Source organism: Photinus pyralis, unplaced genomic scaffold (genome assembly GCF_008802855.1).
Source record: "Photinus pyralis isolate 1611_PpyrPB1 unplaced genomic scaffold, Ppyr1.3 Ppyr1.4_LG2, whole genome shotgun sequence".
NCBI classification, from domain to species: domain Eukaryota; kingdom Metazoa; phylum Arthropoda; class Insecta; order Coleoptera; family Lampyridae; genus Photinus; species Photinus pyralis.
Genome location: NW_022170403.1, coordinates 18,998,408 through 19,015,887, shown reverse-complemented (window position 1 = coordinate 19,015,887; position 17,480 = coordinate 18,998,408). Strand labels below are relative to the sequence as shown.

At 35.2% G+C, this 17,480-nt stretch overlaps 2 protein-coding genes across 3 annotated transcripts; both read left to right on the top strand.

The window, feature by feature from the left end:
* The first annotated feature begins 2,767 nt into the window (after positions 1–2,767).
* Positions 2,768–4,640, top strand: LOC116162997 (zinc finger protein 260-like). Its single transcript, XM_031476815.1, has 2 exons — positions 2,768–2,898; positions 2,946–4,640. Exon 2 carries the CDS (start codon positions 2,957–2,959, stop codon positions 4,574–4,576), a length of 1,620 nt encoding a protein of 539 aa, XP_031332675.1. The 5' UTR covers positions 2,768–2,898; positions 2,946–2,956; the 3' UTR covers positions 4,577–4,640.
* A 3,045-nt stretch (positions 4,641–7,685) lies between these two features.
* On the top strand, positions 7,686–15,116 carry LOC116162998 (broad-complex core protein isoforms 1/2/3/4/5-like). 2 transcript variants are annotated; one of them, XM_031476816.1, is made up of 8 exons: positions 7,693–8,057; positions 8,154–8,351; positions 8,402–8,729; positions 13,869–13,937; positions 14,398–14,528; positions 14,576–14,792; positions 14,839–14,953; positions 15,000–15,116. In XM_031476816.1, the coding sequence occupies exons 1-8, from the start codon at positions 7,866–7,868 to the stop codon at positions 15,028–15,030; spliced, it is 1,281 nt and encodes a 426-aa protein (XP_031332676.1). In that variant the 5' UTR covers positions 7,693–7,865; the 3' UTR covers positions 15,031–15,116. The 2 variants fall into 2 exon arrangements, with proteins under 2 accessions (XP_031332677.1, XP_031332676.1); XM_031476817.1 differs by lacking the exons at positions 14,398–14,528; positions 14,576–14,792; positions 14,839–14,953; positions 15,000–15,116 and adding an exon at positions 14,023–14,390 and having other exon boundaries at positions 7,686–8,057.
* The last annotated feature ends 2,364 nt before the right edge of the window (positions 15,117–17,480 follow it).

Below are 17,480 nucleotides of genomic sequence, written 5' to 3'. Positions count from 1 at the left end.
ACTGAAAGCGTAATCAAGGTCAGCAGAACACAATCAAACATATCGCATAATTAGGTGCTAATTAAGTGTGCTATTCCCGAATTAAATGCTCCTTAACTATATTACCGGATTCAAAATTTCTTTTTTGTACTCCGTGGACTAGATGAACGTGTTTTGTCATTCGTTTAAGGTTATAAAGTGTCACTTTTTCTCCCAGAAGGATTAAAATGCAATGAGGGACGAAAAGTGACAGTATACAACATCTTTTTGAATTTGGGAGGCAGTAATTTCCTCATAACGTTCAGTTTATATGAACCTGGCGGAACATGTCATAATTTAAAAAAAAAGAAGCATTTAATTCGAGGATAGGGCACTTAATTAGCACCTAATTATGCAATATGTTTGATTGTGTTTTGCTGGCCTTGCTCTGCTAGGTTCATGGACATACCTAGACAGAGACACGGAGTACGGACGGACTTATTTTCGTACTCACTACAAACAGAACGTTGCTTTTTGATTTCAAATTTATACCATTTTCCAATGGAGCGACGGATGAGCGGATTTTTTCGAACGATACACAAATGCGCAGGTTTTTTTTTTTTTCGAGTAAAGACTTTCCTGTGACTAGCATAGATACCGCCCGCGCAGCATTACAGTTATTACGTAATGTACAGGGCGGTTCAAATGCGTGCCTCACCATTTGGATCTCCATAACGGTGGGAGATACCGTGTAGGTTAAGTGAGGACAAAGTTGTCCCTTTTTGTCACTAAAAAAACATTCAAAATTTTTGAAAAATCTTTAAAAATATCGGGCGGAAATGCACTGTTCTCATGAGCACCTGATGTGGGCACTGTTTTTCGGAGAATATGAATCTGTTATCAGAATTCTCATGACACGCTAGATTCTTATGGGTACCATATTGGATTTTTATGGAATGAAATAGAGGACAAAAAAGAAAAATAATGAGTCACACTCTATACTTTTAGATAAATTTACAAAAAATTTAAAAATCAGATGTGTTACATTCATTTCTCAAGAAACCATCCAAGGGTAACTAGATCTTGCTGTATGCAACATGGCTATGATGGCAATGCATTCAAATGGATTTCTTTTTTTTATCCTCTATCTCATTCCGTAAAAATCCAATATGGCGTCTATAAGAAATAAGAAAATATAGTAACCTGTAGCTTTTACTTCTAGCGTGTTATGGAAATTCTAATGACAGATTCATATTCTCCAAAAAAAGGGTCCATAGCATCTGCTAACGAGAACCGTCCACTTAACATAAACGAAATTCGATATTTTCAGTTATTCGTGATATCTCGCAGTTATTTTCAAAGATTTTCCAAAAACTTCAAATGCTTTTTTTAGGCACAAAAAAGGGCAGCTCTGCCCCCTTTTAACCTACACTACCTATACCTCTCACAGCTACGGAGATTCCGATGGTGAGCCACAAATTTAAACCACCCTGTACTGGCGAACAAACCTGGGATATTATACGTAATTAGGAAAGCGCAACCACCATTTGCGCAATAGCTATTTTGACTAAATGTATTTCAGTTCTTAGTAATAGATCATATCACAGATTTAAATATACTATATTTAAATCTGTGATCATATGTGGCAAATTTGGTTCAATTCGGTGCAATACTTTAGCCATAATATGGCAAAATCATCGACAATTTTGTTTGATGCGGATTCATGGTGCTTCAAAACGTGTATTTCTGTAAAAAAAAAAGTAGGAGGTCATTATTTACTCCAATGCAATACCTTCCTTTACTAAAGTGCGCGTGGTAAAAATGCCCACCAGTTGCTCCAACTGGAATGAGGACCTTCATGCAGCACTTTAATTTACACGAAAATTAATGAATCCTCAGGAAAGTGCCGGAATGTATACCCACCCTCTGATAATATAAAAATCAAAGGGTTGGTCTTATTTATGTGTTGAAAGAAGCCTAAATTTTTAAGAATATTCTACTAAGGAAAAAAATAACCAAAATACATTTGCCACAAAAACCTGTGTCAATGGTTTTTTTTTCCATTATAGCTGACATACGCAACCCTTGTGTATCAAAAACGTGTCAATTGGTTTTGTTTAAAAAGCTTCTCAAGTGTCTTTGACATACACAAAAAATAGATGTCGCCTTTATAAAAATTTAAAAAAACACTCTACCGTCTAACGGTCCTCATTTTAAGGCGCCCATCCTGGGTGTCATTTTGTAACGGACGCTTACCTTACAAAGCATTGACGAGTTTAGTTAATTTATCTTTCAACGGTATTTCGTTAATGTCAATAATTTGTAATCAAAATTTGGAAAAATATACTAATTCTGAATTTGATACTCCAATATGTCTGGAAAAACTTTCATTAATTGGCTATATGCCAATTTTAACGTATGACTTGTGCAAACGGGACAACAGCGCAAAAATGCAATGAAAAGTTTTTGCTTTATTTTCCAAAATAATAAAAAAAGTATAAAGAAATGAATAAGCATCTTCTGAAATACGAACTACATATATTCCACGGTCTACTGCATTTAATCTACATTTTCAAGATTGAATAATGGGTTATCTGAAATTTTTTTAATCAAACATACTAAGAGCCATATACTTTTCTAATTAAAAAAATAAGGAATTTATTGATTCAAAAATATACAACTTTGGTGCTGTTTCTTATGGAAAATATAAAAATACCCTCGGGGCAGTCCGCCCCTCTTTACGCCGCCACTGTCTATGTATAAAAATAAAATGAAATACCTAAAAACATCTCCTAGCAAAGTAGTTCGAATGTCGCATTTTATGTTGTAGTTCTTCTGCTGACCAACCAAACCAACGCTATTGAACTTGAGGGATAATATATTTTAACCTTTTTAGCTATTTAACAATAGATGAGGCAAGTCAGTACAAATAAAGGATAGGTATGGTATATAATTATATTTAACAATTAATTGTTGAAATCCCGTAGAGAATGCAGACATGGAAAACATTAAAGCTGAACTACAGGATGAACTTATAATAAAAGACGAAATAGATGAGGATGTGGAAGTAAAATACGATGAGGAACTAAACGACTGCCTCACCCAAGAAGAGTTTAGCATAAATCAAGAGTATGACTGTTACAAAAGTGCTACGTCTCGACTCATCAAACACCTTCAACCGCCGGATAACGTCACTTGGACAAATGACGAATGTAGTGATTTTTCGTCAGCAAACACTTCACAATTTAAATGCTCGCACTGTAACTTCTTCACGCAGAGAAAATCAAGTTTTACGAATCATCTCAAGTGGTGTGGTTTGCGAGAATTTAGTTGTCAACAGTGTGACTTTAAGACGACATTACGGGAGTCTTTGTACCGCCATGTGAGAGTGTGCCGTGGTGTAGAGAAATTCAGCTGTTGGCAGTGCAGCCCCATGACAAAGACAAAAAGCAGTTTGATCTCGCACATGAACTGTTGTCATGATGTGGATGACTGTGATTGTGAACAGTGCAATTTCACCACAAAAAATAAATCAAACTTATACAATCATGTGGGACGATGTCACGATCTGGAAAAATTGAGTTGTGAACAGTGTAGTTTCACCACAAATTCTCAAATGGACCTGCACAACCATGTCAAGAGCTGTCAAAATGTGGAAGAATTCACTTGTGACCTGTGCACCTTTATCACGAAAAGAAAATCAAGCTTCACACTACATCTGAAAGGATGTCGCGGTGTTGAAGTGTTGAGTTGTGAACAATGCAATTTCAGCACAAATTCTCAAAGGGACCTACACAAGCATATCAAGGAGAGTCACAATGCGGAAGAATTCGCCTGTGACCTGTGTACTTTTATCACGAAAAGAAAATCAAGCTTTACAGCACATGTGAAAGGATGTCGCGGTATCAAAGAGTTTAGTTGTGGGCAGTGCAGTTATACCACAAACTCAAAATCACATTTCACCAAGCACTTCAATGGCTGTCACGGACAGCAAGAATTTAATTGTGAACAGTGCAATTTCGTGACAAAATGGAAATTTAAATTTATCACGCACGTGAAAACCTGCATCGGTCCCAAAGTTTTCAATTGTGAACAGTGCTGTTTCACGACATACTCTAAAAAAGACCTCCGCCAACATGTTAAAGGGAATCATGACAGCGTGGAAGAATTGTCCTGTGGGCTGTGCACTTTCGTAACTAAAAGAAAATCAAGTTTCACCGCACATGTGAAAGGATGCAGTGGTGTTAAACAGTTGAGTTGTTATCAGTGCAGATTCACCACAACAAGAAAAGAAACTTTCACCAAGCACATGCAAGGCTGTCACGGACTGCAAGAATTCCATTGTGGACAATGTGACTTCGTGACGAAACGGAAATCGAGTTTCGTCAAGCACGTGAACGAACGTTGCGGTGCGTCCGATTTTAAGTGTAAACAGTGCAGCTTCACTACGAAGTTACAAAAGTCTTTACAGCACCATATGAAAGGGTGCACCGGTGTGGAGGAGTTTAGGTGTGAAGATTGCGATTTCACCACGAAAAGGAAATCAAGTTTCACGTCACATGTAAAAGGGTATCATATGCGAAGGGAATTTGGTTTAAATATAACATCACAAGTGTAATTAGTACTTAGGATCTTTGTCGTTAAGTAAAAAGAACCAATTCAATTAAAAATACAAAAAATTAGTGTTTCTTAAACAGTCCCACACAGCATAGACTTAGACAAGAATTTTTATTTCATGTTAATATGGCGAAAAGGATCTGAAGCATAAGAAGAACCTAAATGAAAATATTTTCAAGTTCTAAAAATGACCAACAGAGAGCGTAACTGCTATCTTAAATTTTAAAATTGCATTTTCTTTAAATTTCGCATAATAAACAAAAAAAAATTTTCACATTTTTAAAGAGAACCAGATCTATCATTTTCTTAAATACAGAAACTCAATTATTTCAAACACAAAGATGGTGTGGGGGGTTCAATTGTTGAGTTTTTGTTTTTACGAAAATGATAAACTGGTTCTCTTTAAAAATGTGAAAAAAAATGTTTAGTTTATTATGCGAAATTTAAACAAAATGAAATTTTAAAATTTAAGATGGCAGTTACGCCCTCAGGTGGTCATTTTTAGAACTTGAAAATATTTTCCAGCGATTCTTCATAACCGATTTACCCAATAATTTTTTTACCTCTAAGTCATACGACGAAAGGTTCCCGAGATATGGCCGAGGAACAGTCTCATTGGGTCACCCGGTACCTACTTATCAAACAAAACACATATACCTTACACTACTCGGGAGTGAAACCGAAACAAAGAGCAAAGGAGTGAGTAGGAGTATAATAGTCACTGAGGAAATGAACAAAAGAATAACGGATTTTAAGGCAATCAACTCAAGAATAATAGCAAAATGGAAGAATCAATTAGCATCACACAAATATGTGGGCCAGTAAAAGGGACAGCAGAGGAAGAAATGACCGAGTTCTACACAAATGTACAATAAATACTAATGATATGACAATAATAATGGGAAACTAAAACAGTAGAGTAAGAAAGGACTACAACAGAGGAATGAAAGGCAGGATAAGGAAAGACATAAAAAGCAATTAAAAATAAGTAGGGACAAACACTAACAGACACAAAAGAAATACTCGAAATATGGAAAGAACATGACAGAATAAAATATAATATGACAGAGTCAGAAAACAAAATGGAACAGGAAAAAACTAAAGAGAGAAGTCGAAGAGACAATACAAACAAGTTGTAAATCAGCATATGCATGATTAAAGCGCATTTTTGGTAATACAGGTCAGTATTTTATTAGCGAAGTTTAAAATTATCGATCTCACGAGTAATTTTTGCTGCGTAAAATAATTAATTTTATTTAATTTCAATTGAGGGTACGTCTTTATTTTGTAAAACAAATCACAATGTAAATAATGAAGTTTTTAAACTGGTAGCGCTATCTAACGGTAAAATTATAGCACCTCCGAAAACCATATCGAAATTATTTTCTTAAATTATCGATCTCACGAGTAATCTAACTCAAAATAGACTAGAGCCTGCACATCTACACTATAGCAGAAAGCTTTTAGTGAAAATTTGAAGTCTCTAGCTATCGTAGTTGCTTGGGTTAATAGGTCAATCTAGGTGTGGTGAAGTGTGCATAGATGGCGCCACCTTGATTAAGAAAGTTATATTGTTTAGATCTATCGTGATGAAGTACAAAAATAGTATATTATAAACCAAGGGAGTAAAGTGTGGGTTTTAATTCCAAGGGACTAGGACACCTGGACGCACTTTAGTCCTGTGCTATACAGGTCGATTTCAATTCGAGGGCCACTATGGGGAAATTTCCACCAAATTGGTCTGCTTCTTACAAAGTTATACGTAATTCAATAAATATCTACACTACATCAGAAAGCTTTTAGTGAAAATTTGAAGTCTCTAACTATTGTAGTTGCTGAGATCTCAGCCGGCCAGCCAGCCATAACGAATACAATAGTGTATTTTTTTCAAAAATGCGCTAAAAATCAAAATTGGGAAAGCAAGTGAAAAAGACGGCATTGCATTGGGGATGATTATGGCTGGGGGAAAAAGCAATAGAATGGATATGGGAGATCTGTAAAGAAGTGTGGGAAAAACAAAAAATCCCGAGGGACTGGGAAGATAACCTTTTAATTCCGATACACAAGAAAGGAATACAGACGAAGTGCGAAAACTACAGACCAATCCGCTTAGCCCAAACCAGATACAAGTTATATACAAAAATATTAGAAAAAAGATTAAGACAACATAAATAAATGCAAATAAAACAAAAATAATGATCACAAATGAAAAAGAAACCCAGATCGACAAAGGAATCAAATGTAAAAATAAATTATTGGAAAGAGTAACATACGAATTTTTTGGAAGTAGGTATAATTACAAACCAAGGATGGAAAAATAGAAGCGGAGTTAACAAACAGAACAAATAAATCAACAAGAATATATTACTCAAAAAACAAAACAATACTAGGACATAAAAACATAGATAGATGTAATAACCATACGCCTGTGAACATTGGACACTAAATAAAAAAAACGAAAGTAAAATAAATGCTATGGAAATGAAACATCTCAGAAAAATTGCTAGAAAAACAAAATGAAGACAGGGTAAGAAATGACATGATTAGAGAAACAGCAGAACAAGAGCCGATATCGGACAAAATAAAAAAGAAACAACTGAACTGCGTCGCGCACATAGTAAGTATGGGACCAGACAGATTTACAAGAAGAATAATGGAGTGGAAAAACCAAGGAAGAAGCAAAGGGGAAGACCAAGAAGAAAATGGATGGGCCAAATCCGAGAAATAGGGATGGAAAGAGGAAATGAAAATCCTAGACAGAGGAAATGATGGAGGAATTGGATACAGGGAAAGAAACCCACATCCGATGACTGCAAGGGCAGGATTAGAGAAGAAAGGAGAAGAATAGTAACTTGCACGTATCCGCCCATATACCCAGGTGTAAGGAAGGGACCAAAAAATTTAAACAATTTGGATATCAAAGGAAAATAGAAGAATTCAAAACACTGACAATCCGAAGAATCTTAATCTAAAAAAATAGGTACCTACATTAAAAAGAAACTCTAGAATGATGGGTAATTATGGAAAATTAGGGAAGCATTAATTAATTGTTTTAAATTCCAACTTTCGAAATTTAACAATTTGTTTAGTTATTGTACCTCGTTTCCGAGCGAAAATTTTAAAAATAGAGCATCTTAATACATTCAGGGGAAACTCCTTTTTCTTAGTTGGCGAAGAAGCAGGATATTATTGATTAAAATTAAAAGGTGGTTTATTTTTATGTTGAACTGGCGCGATCCTCCTTAAATTCGGCCCGCAAGTTTAGTATAGCTATAAATTTGGTGCGCGAAATGTCTGTTGTTGACGATCAACAGTTCTGTTTGAGATGGAACAATTTTCAAGCGAACATCACGTCTCAATTTGAAACGTTAAGGGATGACGAGGACTTTACGGACGTGACGATCGCCTGCGAGGGGCAACAGTTGCAGGCGCACAAAATCATACTTTCGGCGTGTAGTCCTCTATTTAAGGAATTGTTTAAGGTAGGAATTGCCATAAAAATATGTATTGCAAATTGTTTAGCTATCGGACGGTTGGCAGTACCGCAACGCGCGAAATTTGACCGGTTTGAATTTTAGAGTAATCCCTGTCCGCATCCCATTATATTCATGAGGGACGTGGAGGCTCAGCATATCGTCGCGCTTATGGAGTTTATGTACGCAGGGGAAGTGAACGTTGCTCAAGCACAACTTTCCGCCTTCTTAAAGACGGCGGAATCGTTAAAAATTCGAGGGCTCACCGACACCTCCAACGACTTACAATCTAACAAAGAAGAGGTAAGCCACGACACTCCTTGCCAGATTAACACACTTTTAGTATCGTGCAGAATATGGTGTTCCTCAACCCGCAACCCTCAAATGTCAAGTCGCGACTGACCAAGACTAAGATATCGTCGTGTAGTAGTACAGTTACCTCCAGTCAAGACATCAACCCCAGCAGTCCACCTCCTACGAAGAAGGCGTGTCAAATGGGGAAGAACAACGTGCAGCTGATTAGAGATCAAGATGCAAGCTTTGAAATAGAAACGCATATAAATTTAGACGAGCGGAATGTGGCACCGAAAGTCGAACTGCCCGAGTACTTAAGCGACGATGATGGCAAGGAGGATGGGTGCTCGAATTTTAACAGTATTGGAGACATTACGGAACTTACAGGTATAGTTGGTATTGATAGTTTTTGGTTTGTTCTGTTTTTACCACCTGCATGTTAGTGGGGAAGTATTTCATTTGGGGAAAAAATTACCCCCCACTTATTCTACGGTAATACACGTTTTGAAGCACCAGAAATCTAAATAGAACAAAATCTCGATGATGTCTGTCTGTCTGCTTAAATCGTAAAATCAAAATTTGAAAATATTCGCTACAGGGGAAAATCAAAAAATTTTCAATTTCAGGATGACTATGTTTTCTTAATTACAAGAGATAGAGATACAATGCTTTTTACAACAGTGATTTATAATGATTGTTGAATAATCTACCGTTTTCAAAATAAGTATACGGGGTTAGGTCAAAAAGTTAACGGACTTAACCGCATTTTTTTAATTGGAACATTCTATATTGCCGGCCTGTGTGGCGCAGTTGAGTTGAAGCTCGACTGAAGTATTAAGGGTCCCTGGTTCAGGCATTGATAGTGGGTTGGGGTGGTTAAGCAGCCTTGACTGATACCCCGCTCACTCAAAAATAAAGGTCTAAAATACAAATAAATATTGAAATTAACAATATTTTAAATTAAAAAAATAGGACACTAAACAGTCTTCTCAAAAATATAACACACCAGGGATGTAAAAAAAAAATTATTACAAAAATACACATATGTACAGGGTGAGTCAACGATTGCGCGGAGTAACTTAATGCCTTGAATATAAGATTTTTCGATAGAGTGCTTTTGTATTATGACATGGTTGAATATTCTCCACATTTTAAAAATATTTGGAATTATACAGGGTGCGCCCACAAAGTAGGGCGCCCAAATGGTACATTTTTTAAATAGAACCCCCTGTATTTGAATGCATTTTTGAATTCTATGTTGTACGTCTTTTTTATTATATGGTTAATATCCGAAAAGCTAGATAATTGGATTTTTAAGAAAAATTGGGAAAAATTTACAAAGAATTTCTTTAAACTCCTTCCTCAAAAATTGGGCATTTGCAAGCGTCAGTATATATTGTCAAAATTATTACTTAAACTTCGATTCCAGGTTTTATATCTTTTATCCTGGGTTAAGTAAAAGTCAAATAAATACATCTACTATAAAACATTAAAAAATAGCTTACAGAGTGTTTTTTTAGATCCAAAGTTACAAGTTACGAAACTTCATATTAACAAATCTCACTTTTTTAAATGGAACACCCTGTATATTTTTCAGTCATCTTTTAGCTCCTCCAAAAACCTTCAACTTTGGATAATAACGTCCTATACCTATCTCTGATAGTTTTCGAAACATCTTGGTTTTCCTGGTTTTTATATTCTAATCTTAAATAAGTTATATGCAATTTACAGAATAGTGAGGTGGCCATGCAAAAAAAGGCAATTTTGATCTGCCTCGTTCAAAGCTAAAATCATAATTATTAATTCATTTTTCTAATAATTCATTTAAGTCTATAAAAACTTTAAAATAAATTTGATCGTAAACACATAAAAAATATCTTGGTTTTTCTACTTTTTATATTTTAATCTGAAATAAGTTCTAATTTATATAATAATGAGGTGAATATGAAAAAAAAACTAATATCATTTACTGGATGACATTAGGAGTTAAATTAAATTTGCTTTGTAGTCAACTGTTTTTACTTATTCTCCAGTTTTTGGAATTAAAATAAATTGAAAAATAAATTAATCGATATGATTTTCGTTTTGGACGAGATAGATTAAAATTGCCTTTTTTTTTGGCATGTCCACCTCCCTATTATGTAAATTACATATAACTTATTTAAGATAATATTATAAATAATATCAATACTAGGAAAACCAAGATATTTCGAAAACTAAGAGATAGGTATAAGACATTATTATCAAAAGTTGAAGGTTTTTGGAGGAGCTAAATGATGACAGAAAAATAAACAGGGTGTTCCATTTAAAAAAAGAGAGATTTTTTAATATGAAGTTTTGCAACTTTGGACCTACCAAAAAAAACACCCTGTAAGCTATATTTTTAATGTTTCATAGTAGATGTATTTTATTTGACTTTTACTTAAGCCAGGATAAGATATAAAACCTGGAATAAAAATTTAAGTAATAATTTTGACAATATACTGACGCTTGCAAATGCCCAATTTTCCTTAAAAATCGAATTATCTTTAAAACTACTAGCTTTTCGGATATTAACCATATAATAAAAAAGATGTACAATTACACGTAGAATTCAAAAATGCATTCAAATACAGGGGGTTCTATTTAAAAAAATGTACCATTTGGGCACCCTACTTTGTGGGCGCACCCTGTATAATTCCAAATATTTTTGAAATGTGGAGAATATTCAACCATATCATAATACAAAAGCACTCAATCTTCAAGGTATTAAGTTACTCCCCGCAATCGTTGACTCACCCTGTACATTTCAAAGATTGTGGATTTTTTTTGTTTTTTGAACCAATACTGAATTTTTGAGTGTTATATTTTTGAAAAGGGAATCTAATATGCTATCTTTTTAGATTAACATACAGGGTGTTCCATAAAAAATGAGGTTAGGTCGAATAATTTTTTACCTGACCCCATATATGTACTTATTTTAAAAACGGTAGATCATTCAACAATCATTAGTCATTACAAAGAAATGTCTGTGTTTTTCTGTCTCTTTTAACTAAGAAAATATATTGAAATTAACAATTTCTTAATTTGGCCCCTGATGCCTTAAGCGAGAGAATATTTCCACATTTTGATTTTACCATTTTAGGTTTGACGCCTATATTACATTTTTTTTACGAAGATATCCTCTAAAAGCTTCGAAAATGGGGCACCCTGTACATCTTTTGCTCACCATGGAAACTTAGATGTGTACAGTAAAAATATTTTAATATATAAAATGCAAATTTGGAAATATTTAATATAAATATAATCAGTGATATATCAAAATCAAAACTGCGCTTTCTTCAAAAACTTCAAATATATAGGGTTGTTCGTATGCAAAAATGTAGTATAAAAAAACCAAAAACCCTGTATAACTACATAAAAAGTGTTCTAAGAAAGTGTTTGCCAAAATAAATTATCTTTAATAAGAAAGTTGTAGGGTATTAAAGAAATCGACTAAATTCGAGAAACGCCTCCTAGCGGCCAAACGATTAGACATAGCTGATTTCCGTTTAATTGCGCAACAAAGTAATTTTTTTAATTAGTTGCACGGTCGATCGAAGTCCAAATTCCATCAAAAGTTGGTGCATGTTCCATAACCATTTTATATGCAATTATATTGGCACTATACAGGGTAGACCAAAAAATAAGAAAGTACAAAGTACCAATGTCTAAACAATACAGCAAAATATTATTGAGGAAAGCTGTTCAGAATTAAAAGTTATGATTAAATACAAAATGATGCCTCCGTATTCAGATTTGCATTTTCTTCCTGGAAAATGTTTGATTCTGTATCAAGACATTTTTATTATTTTAATTCAATATTTAATTAAATTAGATTTTTCTAGAACTGTCTGACTCTTTCCAGAGTCTATATTGGATGCCTTTTTCGGGCGGATTTTAATTTTCCCAATCAATCGAAGACAAGATTCTTCTAGGATTCCTGCTGGTGAACTTTTCATTTGTAATACCTGAAGAACAATACCAGCTTTTAGTCCCCTCCCCCAATTATAATAGGGCGTGGAGGAAATCAATTCCTTTCGTTGAGACCTCCCATAGAGTACCATGAAGAATAAAGCCAATGTCTCCCAGTTATACTTTGTAGAAAGCAATTTTCCTTTCGCTGAGACGTTTCATTAGATACCATGAACGGTGTTTTACCCCCTGTCCCCATTTTCAAAACTTTTAAAGAGGCATAGAGACAAATTCGTAAATTACTTTCAGAAACAGCATTTTGGGAAATAATTAATGGGATTCAGGATATAGGCTATCTATTGTGAAACATTCCAAGCCTCTCAGAGAATTGTCCTAAAAGTAGTTCAAAATCGCATAATGGGGCCGGGCGGACAGACAATTATAATAGCACATTTTTTTTTTATTTTTAAGAAAACTGCCCTAAAAAAAGGTTCTCAATGCACGCGAGCACAGTGAAATTGCCAAAAGATCCCCCTAAATCATGCTGTTACCTTATATAAACTTCCCAAAATACGGAGGTTGTTTACATCCCAAAAACTAAAAGGTTTTTATTTAATTGTGCGGCCTGTGATAAAACAAAAATCTGTAATTGGTCTTAAAATTAAGCGCGCTTCTTCTGAAACTACTCATGACTGGTTCGGATGCGATTTACTCCAACTCATTTAATACGTATTTGCGTTATCCGAATCTACCACGAACCAAATTTAAAGAAAATGCAGTTCTAAAATTTAAGATGGCAGTTCAGCCCTCTGGTGATGATTTTTAGAACTTGAAAATATTTTTCCGCGATTCTTCATGACCGATTTACCCAATAATTTTTTTACCCCTAAGTCATACCACGAACGGTTCCCGAGATATGGCCGAGGAACAGTCTTATTGGATCACCCGGTACATTTCAAAAAGATTGTTGAATTTTTTTCGTTTTTTGAACCAATACTGAAGTTTTGAGTGTTATATTTCTGAAAAGAGAATCTAATATGCTATCTTTTTAGATTAACATACAGGATGTTCCATAAAAAATGAAGTTAGGTCGGATAATTTTTTACCTGACCCCATATATGTACGGACAGACAAAACGCACACAATAGCCCATTTTTTTATTTTTAAGAAACCGCCCTAAAAAAAGATTTTTAATGCACGCGAGCACAGTGAAATTGCCAAAAGATCCCCCTAAATCGTGCTATTACCTTATATAAACTTCCCAAAATACGGAGGTTGTTTACATCCCAAAAACTAAAACGTTTTTATTTAATTGTGCGGCCTGTGATAAAACAAAAATCTGTAATTGGTCTTAAAATTAAGCGCGCTTCTACTGAAACCACTCATGACTGGTTCGGATGCGATTTACTCCAACTTATTTAATTCGCTGTTAAATACGATTACTTAAAATTTTCAAATTCGGTATCCCAGTAATGCTGATGTATTTAAATATTATTTTTTTAACCTACACTCAACAATACAGGACCCAAGAATGGTCCTTAAGAAACGCCGCATTATTTAAAATATCAAAAAATTGATATTCCTCATTTCTAGGTGGAATGGAGATTATTCCGACACATTCGAGCTTCAACGCCGGCCAAAATCAGACCGAGGGATATTCGGGTAAGTGCTTTCGCGATCGACATATTATAATCTCGGGTTCAGTGAGGTGGCGTTTGCAACGAAATAATTTTACGTTTTGTTGCAGGCATAGACAGCCGTAAACTCCACTCTCTGGACCCGAGACCGTGTCAGGAGTGCGGTCGCGTGTACAGCAATCTGTCTAACTTACGACAGCACATGAAATTAATACACAATCCGACCTATGTCGAGTGTTACATATGCAAAAAATCGTTCAAGACTGATCTATATCTGAAAAGACACATAATGAGCTCGCACGATAGCAATAGGTGCGCCCTCAAACGGGAGCTAAGCGAAGGGAAATGGTATCAGATTAAAGAGCAGCATTTATAGTAGACATAATTGTGTGTTGTAATTATTACTAATTATTGTACCGAGAATTATTTATTATTAAATCAATACCCTATTAGCTGCACTTGGCTTCTAATACACCATTTTCCAGATACAGATAGATTTAAACGGCGGAAATCCTCCGAGCAGTTTTTACCCTTCGCGAGTTCCCCGGAAACCACATTCAGTGACACTAGCAGTCGACTTAGGGATGTCTTCAGCGACAGAGATCGGAGACGTTTGGTTCGTATTCTACTTCTAAAACTGCCAATGACGTGAAAATGCCGTAGGTAAAGCTAGGCGAGGGTATCGAAATATGCGAGGAGCAGCTACGATCGGTTAAATGGAGCGACTATAGGAAGCTAACACGAGGGCTCGCCACAATATTGTTTAGTCCCACCGAGTTAGCCTCGTGCTCGGTTACCGGGCAGAGGTGGAGTCGGGCCGGGACCGGAGAACGACCCGTCAAGCCTGCACTGGACCGAGCCAAGGTACAGGCGATTATTTGTGAGTAAATTCGAGCCTTTTGCGGGTTTTACGCCCACTTTTTCAGCGTACGTCGCCACCAGATTTCCAATGATAGAAATAAGTAGAATAAAACAAGTTCTCGCGTACAAGTGCAAAGAAAACTCGACCGCTTTCAAAATGAAAGCCGTACGGTACTACGGGTGAGCTTAATTGTATTTTTCTCCTAGACTTATTCAAGTTTTTTAGTGATCAGTTGAAGGTACCAGATGGTAATTGAAATTATCGTGCGAAATGTGTTCTTTAATGTAGTTCGGTAGACGTTACTATTTATTATTATTTTATTTAAATATATGTTATAAAATACTTTTATATCTTTTATATCGCCTGGTAAATTTGACTGCTTGTTGCAAGTGAATTTTGAAAGATCGTTGACGATCAGGATTTGTATTGTAGTATTTGAAATTTCGTTTAATCACAGGAATAATTTACTTGTTTATTTATCGTAACTAACAACTCCAAGTATAAACGCAATGAATGTTTTGTACTTTTGACCCCAATGCTTCAGTGGTACAATTTATTTAAGCGAAAATTAATTAAGTACCCTGATATGCGTACCTTCCATAACATATTGTATCGTTATTTTACATAATTGCGGCGTTGTAATTAGTTTCAAACCCTGGAATTGTAGCTAATTTATATATTATCCTTTTCCCTCATTTGTGCAAACATCAACCGGATTGTTCTTCCGTTTGAGGCGAGATTGTACCTATGTGTGTGTGTACCTATGCCCACCGCTCATGTGTTCTAGAATTCAGAAAAAAAATTAATATACACATTTTTTATTAATTTTTATTTTATTTTTTGGTGATTTGTAAATATGTGACATTGTGTTTTTATTATATTATTTCTATTAGTTTGGTTAGCCTGGTGGTTTCAAGTTTAAATTATTTTTTTTTTGTATTGTGTATTAAAGAAATTAAACTGAGTTAACTGGTGGAATAGCTTTCAAGCTAAACTTCGCGCATTTGCTTGATGTGAGTAAGGTACGTCCTTTATTATTAAAAAAATTAGTGGTCACTTCCGACCAAATAGTAATTAAAAACAAAATCAATATAACCAATGAACTCTTTACTTTTTACTCTACAGCATTATTTTAATTTAAAAAAATCTGTAATTGACATATTCGACTGTTCGAGGACTTAAAATACAAAAAACAGCATTCATAATAGCCGGTCATTTCATTTCCCAGTACTACAATTAAGTACAACGGTATAGAATTGACCTGAAGAAACCTGAAAATACCGGGCCCGGTACCGTTACTGTCCGTCAACAAAGTGGAACTTATTCGAATGCATAACGAAACCAAAAGTAAGTGTGCCATGCCAACTGCGATTTCGAATTTTGAATATGGTAAACTGGGCAAGTGGTTCGCCGGAAGGTACCGGAAGAATCGGGGAAGGATGGCCAATTCTGTAAAATTGTTGAACAGGTGTTGCCGAATTAAAGCAGTTAATAGAACGAATCGCATCGGTACGACGACGGTAATTAATTAAATAAGTAACTGATAAAGGTGGATCTAACCTCCAAACAGCAATGGGAACGATAAGTACTTGCGTTAACGAACTTTTTAGTTTTTACATATTCTACTCTATTTAGCTATTTAAAAATAAGCAACTTACCGAAATTGCAGGCCCTTTTTTCTCTCTCCACAAAAATGGAATACCAAAATTCGGATTCTTTTCAAACGCCAATTCCCGGTAAAAATTAAAATGGCCGAAACGAGCGACGCTACGCCACGTTAACGGCCGGAAGAGAACACAGTTCGCAAACAGTTGGCTCAACAGCCACCGTATGTACAGGATGGTTACGCACGGTAGTTATTCGTTTTCTACGTGTTTACGATACGATTAAATACAGTTGCTTGTTGCAACAATAGTTATACCTATCATGGATCTTTTCTTAAGCTGGGTTTGAGGTAAGTTGATTAATTCAATGGGTGGATATGGAATATTAGACCCCTTTGTAACCAGACTTCCGTATGTACAGAAAAACTACAGTTCGCTCATCATTTAAAAATAGTAACGCAACGATAAATTAATTAGTTCATTCATTAACGAGCGACAAAAAGCAAGTTCATGATTTTGGACTTTCTGTCCGCCCGTCTGTGTACACGAAACTCCTGAACGGTTTCGAATGTTCCAATTCAGTTTTCAGTAATATGTAGACAATAGTAAAGGAACTAACCGAATTAATATTGGTCAATACTCGTCCACCGGAAGTGACCTAGTCGTTGTCTATATTGGTGTAGTTTATTCATAACCCAGTTGGTATTTCATTATGACTGTAAGGACGTTGGTAGGGAATCAGGAATATAAAGTAACAAGCGCGATTAGAAATGCAATTCTAATTCAGATATAAATAGAATAAGGTAATAAATACGACTTTCCGTATGTATTTTCAGGATGGGTAAATGAAGCGGGACATCGTAATTAAAATGAAGAAAAGGAGAGTTGATTGGGTTATATATTACAAGACCGGTACGTATAAATATAAGTATGAATAGTGGGAATTGATCATTCATAAAACGATTCGCTCTGCGTTTCCTTCACATTTTATTTACTCCTCCTTTGCACCGCTTTCAAATTTTCCTCTTGCTTCCTTTTTCTCAACGCCCTCACATCATATTTATTTATACTAAGCTAGAAAGAAACCCAATAATCTTTGTTA

Bases quoted from the DNA above. Each gene is read 5' to 3' on its own strand.
- LOC116162998 (XM_031476816.1), top strand. From the start codon at position 7,866: ATGTCTGTTGTTGACGATCAACAGTTCTGTTTGAGATGGAACAATTTT. The intron at 8,352-8,401 runs GTAAGCCACGAC...AGTATCGTGCAG, and splicing joins TACAATCTAACAAAGAAGAG to AATATGGTGTTCCTCAACCC. The intron at 14,954-14,999 runs GTGAGCTTAATT...CAAGTTTTTTAG, and splicing joins AAAGCCGTACGGTACTACGG to TGATCAGTTGAAGGTACCAG.
- LOC116162997 (XM_031476815.1), top strand. From the start codon at position 2,957: ATGGAAAACATTAAAGCTGAACTACAGGATGAACTTATAATAAAAGAC.